At 38.2% G+C, this 15,634-nt stretch overlaps 1 protein-coding gene across 1 annotated transcript in view; it reads right to left on the bottom strand.

The window, feature by feature from the left end:
• Epb41l4a (erythrocyte membrane protein band 4.1 like 4A) overlaps positions 1-15,634 on the bottom strand; it is a 215,824-nt gene that overhangs the window by 82,638 nt on the left and 117,552 nt on the right. The window contains exons 5-9 of the mRNA XM_010607904.1: positions 13,245-13,296; positions 9,019-9,097; positions 3,564-3,661; positions 2,283-2,403; positions 171-258 (exon numbers count right to left, since the gene is read on the bottom strand). Of these exons, the coding sequence (XP_010606206.1) occupies positions 171-258; positions 2,283-2,403; positions 3,564-3,661; positions 9,019-9,097; positions 13,245-13,296 (438 nt within the window). The remainder of the gene's footprint in view (positions 1-170; positions 259-2,282; positions 2,404-3,563; positions 3,662-9,018; positions 9,098-13,244; positions 13,297-15,634) is intronic.

The following is a 15,634-nucleotide window of genomic DNA, read 5'->3' as shown; positions in this document are numbered from 1 at the left end:
TTTTGAAAAAAAAAAAAAAAAAAAAAAAAAAAAAAAAAAAAAAAACAGATGAAAAAGTATCATCTGCTTGCTAAGAAATGAGAATGTAGCTTTCCTTTGGGAGTTTCAGTGACTTTTTAAGAAAAATGTCATCAGCTTAAAATATTTTGTGTTAATTAAATGTTACTCACGTAGACAGGATGGAGGTCAACACCATACATCTCTAGGGATTTGGCCGTCCTCAAGTAATTCAGCTCAGCATCAGAAGGAGCCTGACCCCTATACCCAGAATAAAGACAAAGAGCCTTACTTTACAGTGAGCTCTTGCACTTATGGGGGATGAAAACCATCTCCATCAAGATATATCATGTACAGGTACAAATTCCTTATGATAAATGTGATCAATACATATATCTAAATTACACCAATAAAATTAAAAAGAAAACTATCTCCATTAGATTCCATGGACAATAAATAATTCCTTGTACAAATACAAAATTAAGTCTTTGTATTTCAAGGAGGCCTTTCCCTTCTTGGTGACAAAATCTTATACTCCACGGTGATGCTTACACTAAGGCAATTTCAGTTACCTAATCTGTTCTTCCTCATTATATCCTATCCCATTATATCCTATCCTCGATGCCCCAGCAGATATTAAAATTTTTCAATTTCAACCCCCCCAAAGAGGTTATTGAGGTTACAAGCATTCAAATTAAAAAGCATACACTTCGCAAAGAGCAAAATGCCTCCATGCGCCAGTAGCTCTGCATCAGAAGCAAAAGAAGCGAGCACCGCAGTGGGCAGAAGAGGGGAACGAGGCCCCCAACACCCAATCAGGGTGACAGCAACGTCTCCAGAGCACTGGTGTAGTTCAGAAATATATTAGTAACATACAGAATCTGTAATAGCACCTTTTATTTTCTTATTGGCATAGAAATCTTCACTGGGCATAATACACAGAACAGAGTATTCATTCCTAATAATGGGGTGCATCTACCAGAAATCAACTGAGGTACAGGAGGATTTTAAGGGTTAACAAAAGGAACTATAAATTTCTATAAATTAAAAAATTCCTCTGTGAGGCATTCCCTTGTTTCAGTCATGGCATACTGAAAAGCCAGCAATATAGTCTACTTGTAAAATGCAAGAGGAATATTCATCACAAATTAGACACAAGAAAGCTACCAAACTTTTGATAATGCTCTACTTTAGTAAACACAGTCACGCTGACCACACTATCACACAAAACATGTAAGAGGGCCTCTACCTAAAACTCCACAGTAATTTCAAAATACATTGTACTTTGAAACCCCTAGCAGAATTAGTATTCTCAGACTGTGCCAAACATGCTACCCTTCATAATATAACCAGCAGTCTCTTAGCATCCACTTCAGCAAAACCTTAAAATGAAGGACTCTATAATCAGGCTGGAGAGCATTTTACTGCATGCTAATACAAGACGGAGAGCCCGGTTTCTCTGATTGCCATTCAGGAGTCGACTTCTCATCTCCTCACTCAAACAGATCCTCTAGGCAAACGTTTCTGTGGAGCAGATTAATTCTACATTTTTCCCCTTAACTATAATAGATCTGAAACCAAGCATATTCAAGGGGGACTGCTACATAAGAAGCAAGAAAGCAAAGTTAGTCAGTATAGATGATTTAACTAAAATAACTATAATTAAATTATAACTTCAAAGTTCCAGGCTATTAGTTGAAAATCCTTCTAGGGGAGCACGTCTATTCTCAGAAGTGCGTGTGGTAGTAACATAATCTTCTCTGAGGCTCCACACCAGCATCACTGTGATTTCCAGCCTCAATAGATGTTTTTAGTTGTGAAGAATTTATATACTTAACAGAGGAACAAATCTAAAATACATTAAGGCATTTGTCATTATTTTTATAGTTTAAAATCATATGTATAGTTTTAATCTTTTACAGGATACTACTGACTGCAAAAAGATTGCAAAACATAGTACTTATAGAATGCTTCCACTTATATAAAAATCATAGCACATAAATCTATGCAAAACAAATTTTCTCTGTGGAAAATCATACATAGAGAGAAGTCAGGGAGGCCATCAACAAAAAATATGGTGGTTGTAAGTTATTTCTCCTTTATACTTTTTTTCAAATTGCAGAGTTTTCAAAGAGCATTTTAGTATGGTGCATGGTAGACAACTACAGAAGGAAAAAAGAAAGCTAGAACGTTCAAGGTGAAAAATTTATTGTTCTAGAAACTTTTCTTGATTGTTGAGAGCCTAGGATGGTGACTGATGATGCCATAACAGACATGATTCCTACATTAGAGTTTTATGGATCCTTTCTATGGCTTCCTCAAGTTCTTCCTTCTGATCAGGAACAAACCGGTACTCTGACACGTATCCTGCGGTGTGCTTATATGGGTCATAGTCTCCAAGTTCCGCTAAAGAAAACAAAAGAAATTGTGATTTTATTCTATTTGAAGAAAGTATTTTAAAATACAGGAACAAAATATCCCTATCATGTTTGAGCATTTTTCTTCAAGTTCTATATTAATAAATTTATATAGTTACTCAATAATTCTACTATTATAACTTTGTATATACAGTGATGGTATAAAAAAGTCTTGACTTAAAATGCAAATTCCTTATTTCTGCTTTCCCAAAGACTCTAATTTATCACCATTTTCATTTCTATCATTCTTAACAGTTTGTAAAAAGTGTTAGGGTACATAACAGAAATGCTGGAGTGGACCCCAATAATTCCTCTCCAACAGTGACCCTGAAAGTGTGCGAAAACATCCATGTCCCAAATAATGGTGATGGGAATAACCCAATACTGTAATACCGGATTACTGTTCACAAAAGAAACAAAATGAAGCCAGAAAGCTCATTATATTACTCCTATAAAATTGTTCCTCTCTATATTCATCTACCTTCCAAGCCCTAACCCAATACATCTATTTGACGTTTTTCCTAGGTTTTTTTTTCCTCTATAATTTTGGTTCTACAGGTGTCAGAAGGGCAAGGACCATGCTGTCTCATTTCTCCAAACCTAGTTCAATTTGTAAAAGATCTTCGTTAGTAGTAGAAATAACCTCAGCCTGTCTCCAAAACGGCAAAACAACACCGAGCCGTCCCACTTGGCCACCATATTGATGCGAAGAGCCGATGACGTACACTGAGCAACAAATGCGTGTCACACTGAACTCAGACTTGGCTCTGGACCACGCGGAATCTTCACAACAGCTGCCCAGAAGCAACACGATCTCTGCTACATAACCACTTGGCCGGAAGCGGCAGCAGGGTGCAGAATCACTGAACTCCAGCGAAGAGTCCTTCACTTACTTAAGGATCAATGCTATCTATGCCTGCAACTAAAACTCCATACAACCTACTGCAAGAGAAATGTAACTGGCTCCATTTTTAACTCTTCTATTCGGATACTGGTTAAAATGTGAATTGTGATAGAATTCATTTTTTTTTTTTCCTTACAAAATGTCACCGGACAAAAAGAATTTTAGAACAGAAATTCACACACAAAGAAAACTACAAGCACTTTCTGCAGACATTTCTGAAGCAAATGCACTTCAGTGGAACCTACATTGGATGGCATATGCTCCCAGCTGAGCAGCTATGTTGACAGAGCAGGGCAGACGGCCCTGAAGGACATCTTGCTTCACCTGCAAGAAAAACTGATATCTAAAAGAGAAATGGAGAAAAGAGATTAACAATCTCTTACACTACTCAAACTTGAACTTTCAGGCCCTGATCAGCAAGGTCAACACTCATAACGGTGGGTGGAAATAAAGCCGCCTCCCCCATTCTGTGAGGAGAGGGACTCGTATGGAATCCCCGTAGCGACACAACACAGACTTACATCCGGAAAGATCAGCCTCTCGAGGTAGGCAGCCTGGCTTGCATCCCAGCTCTGCTAGTCACTGCACCACCATGGGGGGCTGCTGCTTACCCTCAATAACAGCTCCTCTCATCACAAGCCAGATCGGCGCGGTGACAGCGCCCACCTCACAGGGAGATGTCACGGCTGAACGTGAAGCGCGGGCCATTTTCATAGCTGCCCCGCCACCACGGCTATTACAGAACACTCTTGCTGGGAGGACCCCACCTAGACTACAGGTGTTATCTCCAAGGCCCAAAATTACACGTACAGACAGAAAGGTTATTGTAGCATAATTCTCTGAATACTCCCACTTATTAAGACCCTGCTCATTATGAGCAGCCTTGTGCATTCTGTTACCAAAAGAAAATCTGTTACAATTATAACACCTCTAAACACTGTAAATATTATAACTCACCTGAGGTATTTTACATATAACAACTTAGGCAAAACTTTTAAAATGAGTTTGGCACTATTACCTCCATTCTGTAGATAAGGAAATTGATAGACGTGGAGGGATAAAGTAACTTGTCCAACATCTGGTAACTAGTTTAACAGTAGAGCCAGAACTGGAATCCAAGCACTCTGACCCTAGAACTCTCTGAAGCAGAATGTTATTGGGGCTCTGACTAGCTTTTTATTTTTTCTTATTCAGTCTTTCTTCCAGAGGGCTGAGAGGGGACAGAGATTTGAACCAACACAATGAATCATCAGCACCATGCTCTCAACCACACATGAGCGCACACACACACACACACTAATATAATACATTTTAGGCTTTCTGTGATTTCTCTTCCTTTGCAAGGTGATTCTTGATATCATTGGGAGGGGCAAAGAAAAGCAAAAGAAATGAATTTGAAAAATCTGCTGTGATAAATACCATTTTTCCAGCTGCCCTCTACCTAAGTCCGCAGTGAGGGAAACCAAGTATTAGATGGTACACTGATTACTGTTGAAAGATTGGTGTCAACTTTGATTGCAACAACAGGCTTTAGTGAAAAATCTGCTCAATGCCCTATGTGCCTCTCCCTGCCTGTTTCAGGAAATGCTACTACGGTATTATTCTCAAATGTCCATGCCAGAGAAACCTGGGGGTTCTGTGGTCAATCCTGGCATCAACCCTCTATCACCAAAACACTTGTTTGGAAAACAATGCTTTCCTCTCCATTCCCTAGTTTGGATCACTGTCCTTCAGACTTCTAAAAGCGTTTAACTGGCCTGCCTGCATCCATACTTACCTTCCTTCCAATCTTCCTAGGAGGTAAAGAGGACTCCACTGGTGAATAGGAGTGTGTTCGTTTTTGATTAAAACTATTCTTTAAAACTTCCCTGGGCCTTCAGGATAAAGCTCCTAAAATCACTTGTAAGATTTCTGCTTACTTCATGATGCATATTTCTTGCTACAGACCAGGAGTGACTTCCTCTCCGTAATTTTTACTTATTTTCCAACTCTACTTAACACTTTCCACTCCCATTGCTCACCCAGGATATCAAATCCATTTTTTAACAAAAGTTTGTGCTCCTCTTAGATGAAAAAACAGAGTAAAATAATATTAGAACTTAAGTACAAAAGCTTATAATCTAGTAATGTGGACTAGAATTACCTCTACTTGATGAAAACTTGTGTTTGCTATACCCTCCGTCTCTATAAGACCTTTGATTTTCCTGTCCTAAAATTTGGTTCCTTAAGAAAAGGGTTTACAGGTACTACTTACATTCCACTATTAAGACCTTTATAATATTTGACTAGATAGCCCAATCCCCTGCAAAGTAAAAACAAAAACAGAAACAGAAACAAAAAAACAAGGGACTAAACCCACAGGTACTTGCTCTGAAGACAAAAGGGAAGATAAACACTGAGAGTACAACAGAAACAGACCTGTAACACAAAGACAAGCAGATACAAAGCAACAGTAACCACATCCCACTGGCATGTCTAGAGCCTCAGCACACACTAGTGCTCATTCAACAGCTGATTTGATAGATGGGTGGACAGAGGAACAGAGAGCTAAATGGAAGTAAAAAAAAATTAATTTGCAATTTCTGAGAAGGGCAAGGAGAAAAAGTATACCTCATCTAACTTTCCTGAGCATTCTGTCTTTTAAAGCTACCAGAGATCCTTAAGAAACAGAAGAATGCAAGCACATTAGTTTTAAGAATCTGATTATTTGTGCTATTTTATTAGATTCATATAAGATAAATTTATGATAAAGATAATTTTGTTCTTATTTTTGAGACAGGGTCTTGCTGCATAGTCCAGGTTGGTCTCAAACTCGCCATCCTCCCATCTCACCCTCCCTAGCTATATATAACTTATTCGGTCTATTTTACGGACAAAATAGATTCAAAGTTGCTGGGTCTTTCCTTCTGTGTCATTCTGATCAAAGCCATGATGGAGTGCGTCTTTCTCTATTTCTCATTTTAATTAGGGTGAACCTATATCCAGTTTACCTAGAACAGTTCCATCTAGTTTAAGCCTATTATAGAGGTAAGATTATGAACAACTTTGCTCACCATTCTTTAAAATGTCAGGATTTGGACAGTATACTGTGACCCTAGCTACAACACTAATTTAAAATGATGTGCTTGACAAGGAAGTGTCCAGAACACATTATGGTGCAAAGCAGAGGCTTCATAAAGCAGTATCTGGTTACTTTCTTAAGGAGATTAATATATTGATGCACACAATGTCTCCCAAAGTGGATCACGAGAATTGGGAAGAAGTCTGTGGTCTCCCACCCTTTCCAATTTAAAACAATACTACACTCAGCACAATACAAATACAGATTTGAAATACTGGCCTCAAAGTTTTCTTTATCTGGTGTTTGTTAAAAGAAGCTGAATTGAAATCAAGGATGAACAAGTTGTTGAGACCAGTACATTTGCACAGCCCTCTAAAATTCACAAATGCCTTTTGTGTCTATAATGGAATGTGACCCTCACCACCGCTCTGAATCAGATAAGGACTGTTATCTTCACTGAAAGGAGGGGACGACTCAGGTGACTGAAAGCCACTCAGCTAGTAAAGAAGCTAAATCAAGCTTTCTTCACACAGGAGAGATGATTTACAAAAAGAATGGTAACAGTAACAAGTGAACTTGATGTCAATCTCCAACAAAATGCTGTTAACACATTACAAAACTAAAAACATCAAATCCAGTACTTCTTTTTTGGAGCTTAAAAGAAGTCATGAATGAGTCACTGGGAAATAACATTTTCTTTTAGAGAGAGTTGTTAGATGCATAAAAGTTCAACAAAATGCCAGTGGCAACACAGGTAGGAACGACAGTGGGGCAGCTGACAGCTCCCCTCTTGACATACACTGCAACTGGACTCTCCCTGATCTTGACTGAGTCTTTTTTCACTCTACACTGGGAACACAGTGATTTGCATAGCTATAGAATGAAAAGGAGTGTGTGGGTGAATGTGGTCTTGATATGCAAATTCCGGAATTGCAGGCTAGAGGGCAGTACTATGATGATTTATAGTTAAATGAACACCTACACCCATGAAGTTCTGATTTAAACCTGGAAGACCCATCTCAGGGCTTCATGTTGGTCTTTTCCTAAGTTTTTAAATCAATAACTTGAAAAATATAAAATAACCCTCCTTATTTCTATGTTTACTATGCTTACCATCTATGGAGCACTTAGATTTTTCTGCATTATGGTAAGCACTTTGGATGCATTTTCTTATATGTGCTTCCAGGCATCTTTTTTGAAGAACTGTTATAATTCCATTATACAGATGAGAAAACAGATTTTTAAAAGGTTATGTAATCTCAGAACTACACAGCTAGAGAGGGACAGAGCAAAGATGTGAACCTCAGCTGTCTGACTCCAAAGCCTGTTGCTTTACCTGATGTGCGTGTTAAGGACGTTAGATCTGTATAGGACACAGAAGTATAAATAACACAATACATGGAAGGATATCAAAATATTTGAATTAGAATTAAAAAGAAATTAAACAGATCTCATGAGGACACAAATTATTTAAAGGACTAATGATGAGAGATTATAGATTTATTCTGAATAGACCTAGAAAGAAAACATGACAGTACTGATAAAAGTTTCAGGCATTACTCATTTCCAATTGAATGTCTTCTTGCTTTTCAAGGCTGTAAGATTTCCTATCAAAAAAAAAGTTTAAATTGAAACTGGCTGATATGTCAGGAATGGTCTACAAAGGTTGAGGTTAAAATGCATGACTTTGGAACCCTTCAGTTTCATTTATTTCAGAAAAAAATTTAGAGCACATAGAAGGAACTCCAAGTGACTATGATTCTATACTACTTTTTATAATCTGAAAGTTTATCTTCCTGGTTATCTCATTCATCTCTTATCTATCCTCAAGTGATTCCTTTTGGAATCCTATATCAAGTATGATTATATATGTACATGATAAAGGAATAGAAACAAAACCTTACTTATCAAAGATACAATCTTAAAGCAATGCATTGGGCTTTATTTGAGCCCATGATAAAGTTTCACTGGAAAAACTGATCACTTAGTTTAAGGAAAATGCTTTTGTTTTTGCTACCACATGCAGCCGGTTCACTGGTCATGAATAAGTTAAAACACGACACCACTCTCTGCTCTTTATAAGCCACTTTCGATGATGGCATGAACCGCTTTTACAACTTGATCAATATCAACTAGACATTGTGCCTTAACTGAAATAAAATTATCTGGTGACACTAAAGATAATTATCTTTTCATTTCCTGGAGAGATAAATGAAACATCTGCATAGCCCATATTTTAGCTACAAGTATTTAAAAGGAAATAAATGGTTCTTCAAATATATATTTACATATGTAAACTGGGCATCAAAATATCCTTCCTTTAGGCACTTCAAATGACTATTTTTATATGAATACAAAAGCAGAATGCATGCTTAACAAAATGATACCGAATAGCCCATCAAAGCAGATGCAAAATCTATCACCATGTCACCCAGGTTCACGCCATTATTCAAACACATCTATCATCAGATATGGATCTGCCTCATGCAACACTAGTATAAATTTAATCCTCACAGGAGATGAAACACAAAATTCGGGTAGACATACATCTAAATGTTAATCTCAATTTTAGTTTGTTTTCAATAAAGTGTTTTACACATACCATCCATGTATCTGTTAAAAAACAGTCAACACTGTACCTGGTTATTTCTTCTTTCAGTTTACACGGATCTTCAGCATAGAATTTAATACCAAAATACAGAGTATATGGAGGTCCAGCTAAAATAAGAAATAAGCATTAATTAAAATTTACATTATAGTCGAAGTAGTGTCAGAATATTATATAAATATTAAGAACTGCACTGAGAACTTCACAAGACACAAGAAAACAAAATGGAAACAGCAGGGTTTGAAACTGTTGACCGCAGGAGTTCAATGACAACAAAAAAATTAGCAAAAAGCTAGAAACAAATGTTCAGGAGCAGGTACACCACCTTAGCCAACCATAATCATAGGACATATACTATAGGACACGAAGCAACTACCTAAACAGAAGATTTGGAGGAGCTGATGTGGAAGGAAGCACCAATCTATATTACAAAGGACAAGAGACATGATTCCTTCTGTGAAAAAATAAAATATCAGCCAATCTATATTTTCTTCCTAGAAGAATACACAAGAAATTACAAGCAGTGGCAAAATTTGAGAAGAGGGGTTAGAAAATTTCTCTTTACACTGATTAGCTAGAATTTTCTTATGTACATCTTTTTAAAATCATTAGTGAAGCTATGTCATAGAATTAGGGTCAATGTTTCATTCTTAAACTTTTCTGAATCTAAAAATGAATTCTTAACATGTGTTAAAAGAGATTTCTCATCTCATTTTACCACACACAGAAAAACTTAAGTCTATGAATAACAAAAACAAAGCCAAAAAAAATCAGAAGCAAAGCCTAGGGTTGTACATACATGGGCAAACATAAAATAAGCACTCATATTATGCAGGAAGATGAAAAGTCCCTCAGGTGATAACCATCCTATATTATCCTTTACTAGAAGTAGTTGTTTCAGAGGTTATGAATCTGATGCACACTATTTTCAAAACTGAATACTTCCAAGCTGTGCAGCAACTAAATCTAATATGCTCTTTGAAATGGGACTTTTTACTGGGTGCACCAAATGGTAGTCATGCTTGCAAAATTTTTTTAACAGACATTCTCCCACAGAAATAAAACAGAAAAGATGGGAAGCCTATATGCAGTAAATGTCTCTGGTATTGCGTAACTAACATAAAGCAACCCTAGTCTATTTCCACTTTTAACGAGTAGTAAAGTTATAAATTTAGAAGTGGGGGGAATGAAATAAATTAGAAGTAATAAAGATATAATGCATCTTTAATTTACAAATTATGTCATTATTATTACTCACACACGCCTATGTTTATAACACCCCAATGCCTGATTTCCAGCATACAAATGACAATCGAGGCCAGGACTTATCCCTCCCTCTCATCTAGTCCCTTCTTGTGTTACAGCTTTTAAAAAGGAAACATTTTAAAACTTTGCTCTAATTTTATTTCATTAGAACAGATTTCATCTGTTTGATATGCATGTTTCTTTAACCATTATGTTTGTATTCCTGACAAATACACCCTAAACCCATGAACATAGATGTCAGGCAGGCAAGACTATTAAATATTTAGAAGAACCAAGAAGTCTGCTCTCTGCTGATCTGTCTATGTCAGTTGAGCTCTGTGTTCCCCAGCAGATGGGTCTGCCTGTGCCCGCAGGCAATGGGGTTGGCACCTAGGGGGCAGGGAGTACACAGATGCTACACAGACTTTGCACAAAGGGAAGAGGCCTTCTCCAGACCCCAAAGCTGCTTTCATTCTCTGGAACATGACAGATTACACTCTATTCACCAAGCACACCCGTGTCAAATGTGTTTAGTGATGAACAGTTAAGCAGAAGTTTGAAAAGTACCCAATGAAAAACATTCGGTTTAGGCTAATTTTTCTTTAAGGACTCGGCCCAATTTAGCCATTTCCCACTCATATACAAAGTGGCTTGTGGCCTAAATATAAGGCATCATTGCCAACTGATTGCACTTGATAAGGTACAAAAATGTTGCATAAACATTTGAGTCCCACAACAACCTGGTAGCAGAAGTGAGGCAGGCGGAGCTCCGAGGAGTTAAGCAACGTACTAAAGCCTCAGAGAGGAAAACCAAGTTTGCCAATACTTGGTGCTCACTGATGTTTTGGCAGTGCTTTATGCAGTCCGGCAGGGAAAAGAAGAGCTCCAATACCATTAGAGGGAGCACATACTCGCTGCTTAGTACATGTCACCGCTTAGTAGAGAGACTAAAGGCTGCAGAAGTCATCATTTTCAGGCAAAGATATGTTTACCTAGATTTTTTTTTTGGCTTCTTATCCAAGACTAATTATAAAAATCAGTGCCGATGAAGCAAATTATCAAATTATTATCTTAACCCACAGAGTCAATATTTTAAGAGACTTTGTGTAAAGTGAAGCTAAGATTATTTTACCTCAGAAAAAGGTAAGAGCCAGAAACTGGGACTCTCCTAATCTACCTTTGGTGAAGACTAGTCTCAAGGCCTCTAAGGATAATAAGGAATTTCCAATTAGCTTAGTGGTAGGTACTCCACGACTTGAAGAACGCTGGTGACTAATGCATGTTCTGTAATTTCAGATATTCCTTCTGAGTTCTCTATTGGAAATGTGATGCCATTTTCCTTCACTTATTTTATTATCAAACTACTTCGTGAGATGAAATGTAAGTGTTCTTTGGTGACGTATTTGCTCAACTGCAATAGTATTTTATTCTTGCTGTTCATCACATTTTCACAGTGTTACATTTTTAGGATAAAAAAGTGATTGCCTTTTATAGTGATATTTAAGTAAAACATTTTACATGATGTAAATAGACACTTTATGTCCCAAAACACTAAGATAATTTACATGTTTCTTCATCATAATTGAAACTTCAACTTTTTCTTAGAAAGGACCTCTATGAGTTTATTTTAAAATAATCATTCCTGAAATTTTTCTAAATTTTCCAAATGTTTTTTTAAATTGGTTCAAAAGGGCCAGAGCTGCAACTTGTGAACTCCAGGGGTTTCTGCCAGAGTGGTGGAAAGCGGAGAAACAAAGTGATGCTGATGGTGAGGAAAGAGCACTCGAGTGCAGTGGTGCAGCAGGGCCTGCTCTCCAGTTCTGGGTCCAGGTGCTCCTGCCCTTGAACACAAAGCACCACACAGCCCAGGACACCACCAAGAAGGAGCCGCTACACACAGCAAATACACACTCGGGTAGGGTGATCAAGAACCCATCAAGTGTTGATCTGAATAATTCACACACTTCAGCAAAACTGGTTTAATGGGTAGAGTTTCACTTTGATATGACAGAAAAATTTTGGAGATGGACAGTGGTGATAGCAGCATGACAATATAAATGGGTTTTTTATACATTTTTTTTTGTCAGTACTAGAGACTGAACTCTACCATTGAGCAACGTTCCCAGCCCCGCTGCTTTTTCTTTTAATTTTGCATTTTAAGACGGAGTCTCTGCTAATTTGCTAGATGGAAATCAAACTTGCAATCGTCCTGCCTCAGCCTCCCTGGATGCTCAGATTACAGGTATGCACCACTGCATCTAGCTAACAATGGGAATGCACTGAATGCCACTGTGCCACCGCGTTGTAGATAAAAATGGGTAAATTAACAAATTTTATATTATATATATTTTAGCAGAATTTGAAAAAATTATCCTTTGTTCTTTTTCCCCCGGTACGAAGGACTGAACCCAGGACCTCATGCATGCTAGCTAGGCAAATACTCTACCTACCACTAAACTGCATTCCCAACATGGCCAAAAGAATTAAAGGACTATTTTCCTGTGTGTGTGTGTGTGTGTGTGTGTGTGTGTGTGTGTGCGTTTATAAATTAAAGTGGGTTACAGAAATTAAAATTAAGGAATATACAATTATACTGAGTGTCCTAGTAATATTCACATTAATGAAGCCAAAAGCTACCCCCACTCCAGAGCTGTAGTAATTTTTCATCTCACAGGGACGCCCGTTAATTACTGAACAGTAAACTAAGCAGTGTGAATAATAATACCGCCCCATAACCCATCACCTAATTTTCAAATCAACGCCTCTCTGTATTTTCTGTATGTTTGTCTTTAAAGTCAAATTTTAAAGACAGGCATAGAAAGAAAACCACAGACAAAATGAAGGGCAAAGGCGATACAGTACTAAGATCCACGCCGTCTGACCAGGCCCGATAAGCAGAGCTTTGCGATGCATACCGTACCAGTGCGAACCGGTACACACAATTCTCCCGACAAAGCCCACGTCTACACCCCAGTAAGCAGGACTTCAACGAAGTTAAAACTGAATACCTACTGTTGATGAGTTCTTTGTGCTCCGCAAGGGTTTTTGAAGGATCCAGCCAATACTGAGTGAGGCAGAAAAGAATAATTATAGAAATTAGTTACTTTTCATTAGCCTTTACTTCAAGAATATTTTCAAAATGCTATTTAAATATTTAAATCCTTGACAAGTGAAACTCTTCATTTATTATAAACACACACACACACACACACACACAAGAGCATTCTGTGGCTGGAACATTGAGTAAGGAGAGAAATAGGGCTGATGGTATAAAGAAGAAGAAGGAAAAGGAAATAAATGTTTTCCGAGTCCTTGGTTGTATTATCACACTGATTATAAGGTTAGTAACACCCAGATGCTTACAAATGAGTTTCTTACTACTGCTGGTAGGGAAGGGAACAATGCCGCACAGAATGCTCCCCAGTCTTTCCAAACTCCCCATCACAGGCATTTAAGAGCCATGTTTCCCTCTATTTTATCCTCAAGCTCTTCACTTCCAGTCCCACCCCATAAAAGTAACACTGCTAAGTGTTAGGAAGAAAGCAGTCAAATCGCATCAAACTAGCATTAAGAAGGCAGGAACGGAGGCCTGAGTCCCTGAGCACCCCTCCGGGTTTCATTCCGACCCTCCCCTCGTCACCACCAGGCACCATGGCACAAGTGCCTGGACATCCCTGAACCTTCCGCACAGGCTTTCTGTGCAGAAGAGACAAGTTAATCTATGGAATGTCTTTTGATTAGCCCCAGGCTCACACTAAATGTATGCAACACATCCTATTAAGTTGTGAGGGTCATTCTTGATTACTGCCTTTAGTCAAGTCCAAGGTAGTTGCCTATTAATCCAAATTAATCTTTAATGAATAGTTTTTCAAGCAAGAACGGGAGAATTACAGAGCTTAGGTAGAAGCTTTCCTTTAAATCCCATCTTTGTGAAATAAAATCAACGAAAGAAAAAAAGAAGCCTCCAGCTGGTCTTTCCCTCTGCAGGAGGAGCCAGGAAAAGCACAAGAGCAGAGAGAAGGCAGCAGCAGTTCCCCGGAAGCACACAGTGAAAGGAACTGAAGGGGACCCACATGAATAGCAGAGACAGAACTTCTTTCTCACTGTCCTGGATAGAACTACAGGGCCCTGAGAGCCAAGCCACCCAGGTTCCATTTCTTCATTGTCCTGAATAAAGAAGAAGCAAGTCTAACAGGAGGAACATAGAAGCTGGCTCACCCGAGTCACCCTCTCCCAAGGACCCTTCCCCAGTGAGATTTCACACCTCTCCTCACAGCTCTGGGTTAGGAACGTGGGGGGCTGAAAGAGAAACCCAAGAGAACCTGCCTGCGCAGGTCCCCTCTTCCTTCCGCTTGGACGGGAGTACACAAATATCCATGCTAAGTATTTCTTGTCATCATAGTACCAAACCACTCATGCGCAATACTCTTCACTGCCAACCATATGACAATTTCAATTTTCCAGCCTTTTTACAAAGTAAAGTAACCAACACACGGAAAGGTAGCAGCATAAAACACAGTGCTCATTATGCGGGCTTCATCATTTTCTGTTTTTTTAAAGTTCTACTACTCACTTTTAAAACATGCTGTAATCAGGTGCTTTTGAAGCCTAAAATGACTAAAGACATGGTTTTTGTATTTTTTAAGAGTTCGTAGGAAAACTCTGACTCATTTTCATAGGGAAAACCGGATTCATCTGATTGATTAGCAAAATCAATCCCAATGCTAAATTGGGTGTTGGACACAGAGTAGATCCATTCCTCTATGTGTGTTAAGCTATGAATTCTTCCCATAAAATACAAGCATTAGGTGGGTGGCCTGTTTCTTGCCATCCATGATAAATAAAAAGGTTTGTCTGGCCCTGTATTTCTCAAAGAGGAGAAAAGTAAAGAACACAGACACAAACACCTACTAACACTTGCATTAGGTTTCTATTGCTGCAAAAAAAATTACCACAAAGTTTGAGGACTAAAACAACACCCATGTATTATCTGAGCTCTGGGGTCAGTGGGTTCCTCTGCCCCAGGTTTCACACGTTGAGATAATGATGCCAGCTGCTGGGGTCTTAGACAGAGCTGTGAAGCTGGGGGTGGGGCTCATACCATACCTGCACACAAAGGCTCAGTAAATGCCCTGGCAAGATAGGAAGGGAGCAGAGGGGCTTAGTGTCCAGCTTCTGTCTAATCTTGGAATTAATAAGGAACAAACGGAAGAAAGTTTTTGATTTCTCTTTCTAACATCGTCATTCCAAGACAACAAACTTTATAGATTCAATTCATTTTTCAATGGTAATAAAACTTATTTTAAAATATGTAAATTAAATTTAGTTTAATTGGTACATAAAAACTGTACACATTAATGTGGTATCATGTGATGTTTCATCTCATATATATATATATATAT

Source organism: Fukomys damarensis, unplaced genomic scaffold (assembly GCF_012274545.1).
Source record: "Fukomys damarensis isolate Sample0158 unplaced genomic scaffold, DMR_v1.0_HiC HiC_scaffold_3, whole genome shotgun sequence".
NCBI lineage: Eukaryota > Metazoa > Chordata > Mammalia > Rodentia > Bathyergidae > Fukomys > Fukomys damarensis.
Note: the sequence above shows the minus strand (reverse complement) of the source record. Positions and strands in the feature narration are given on the sequence as shown.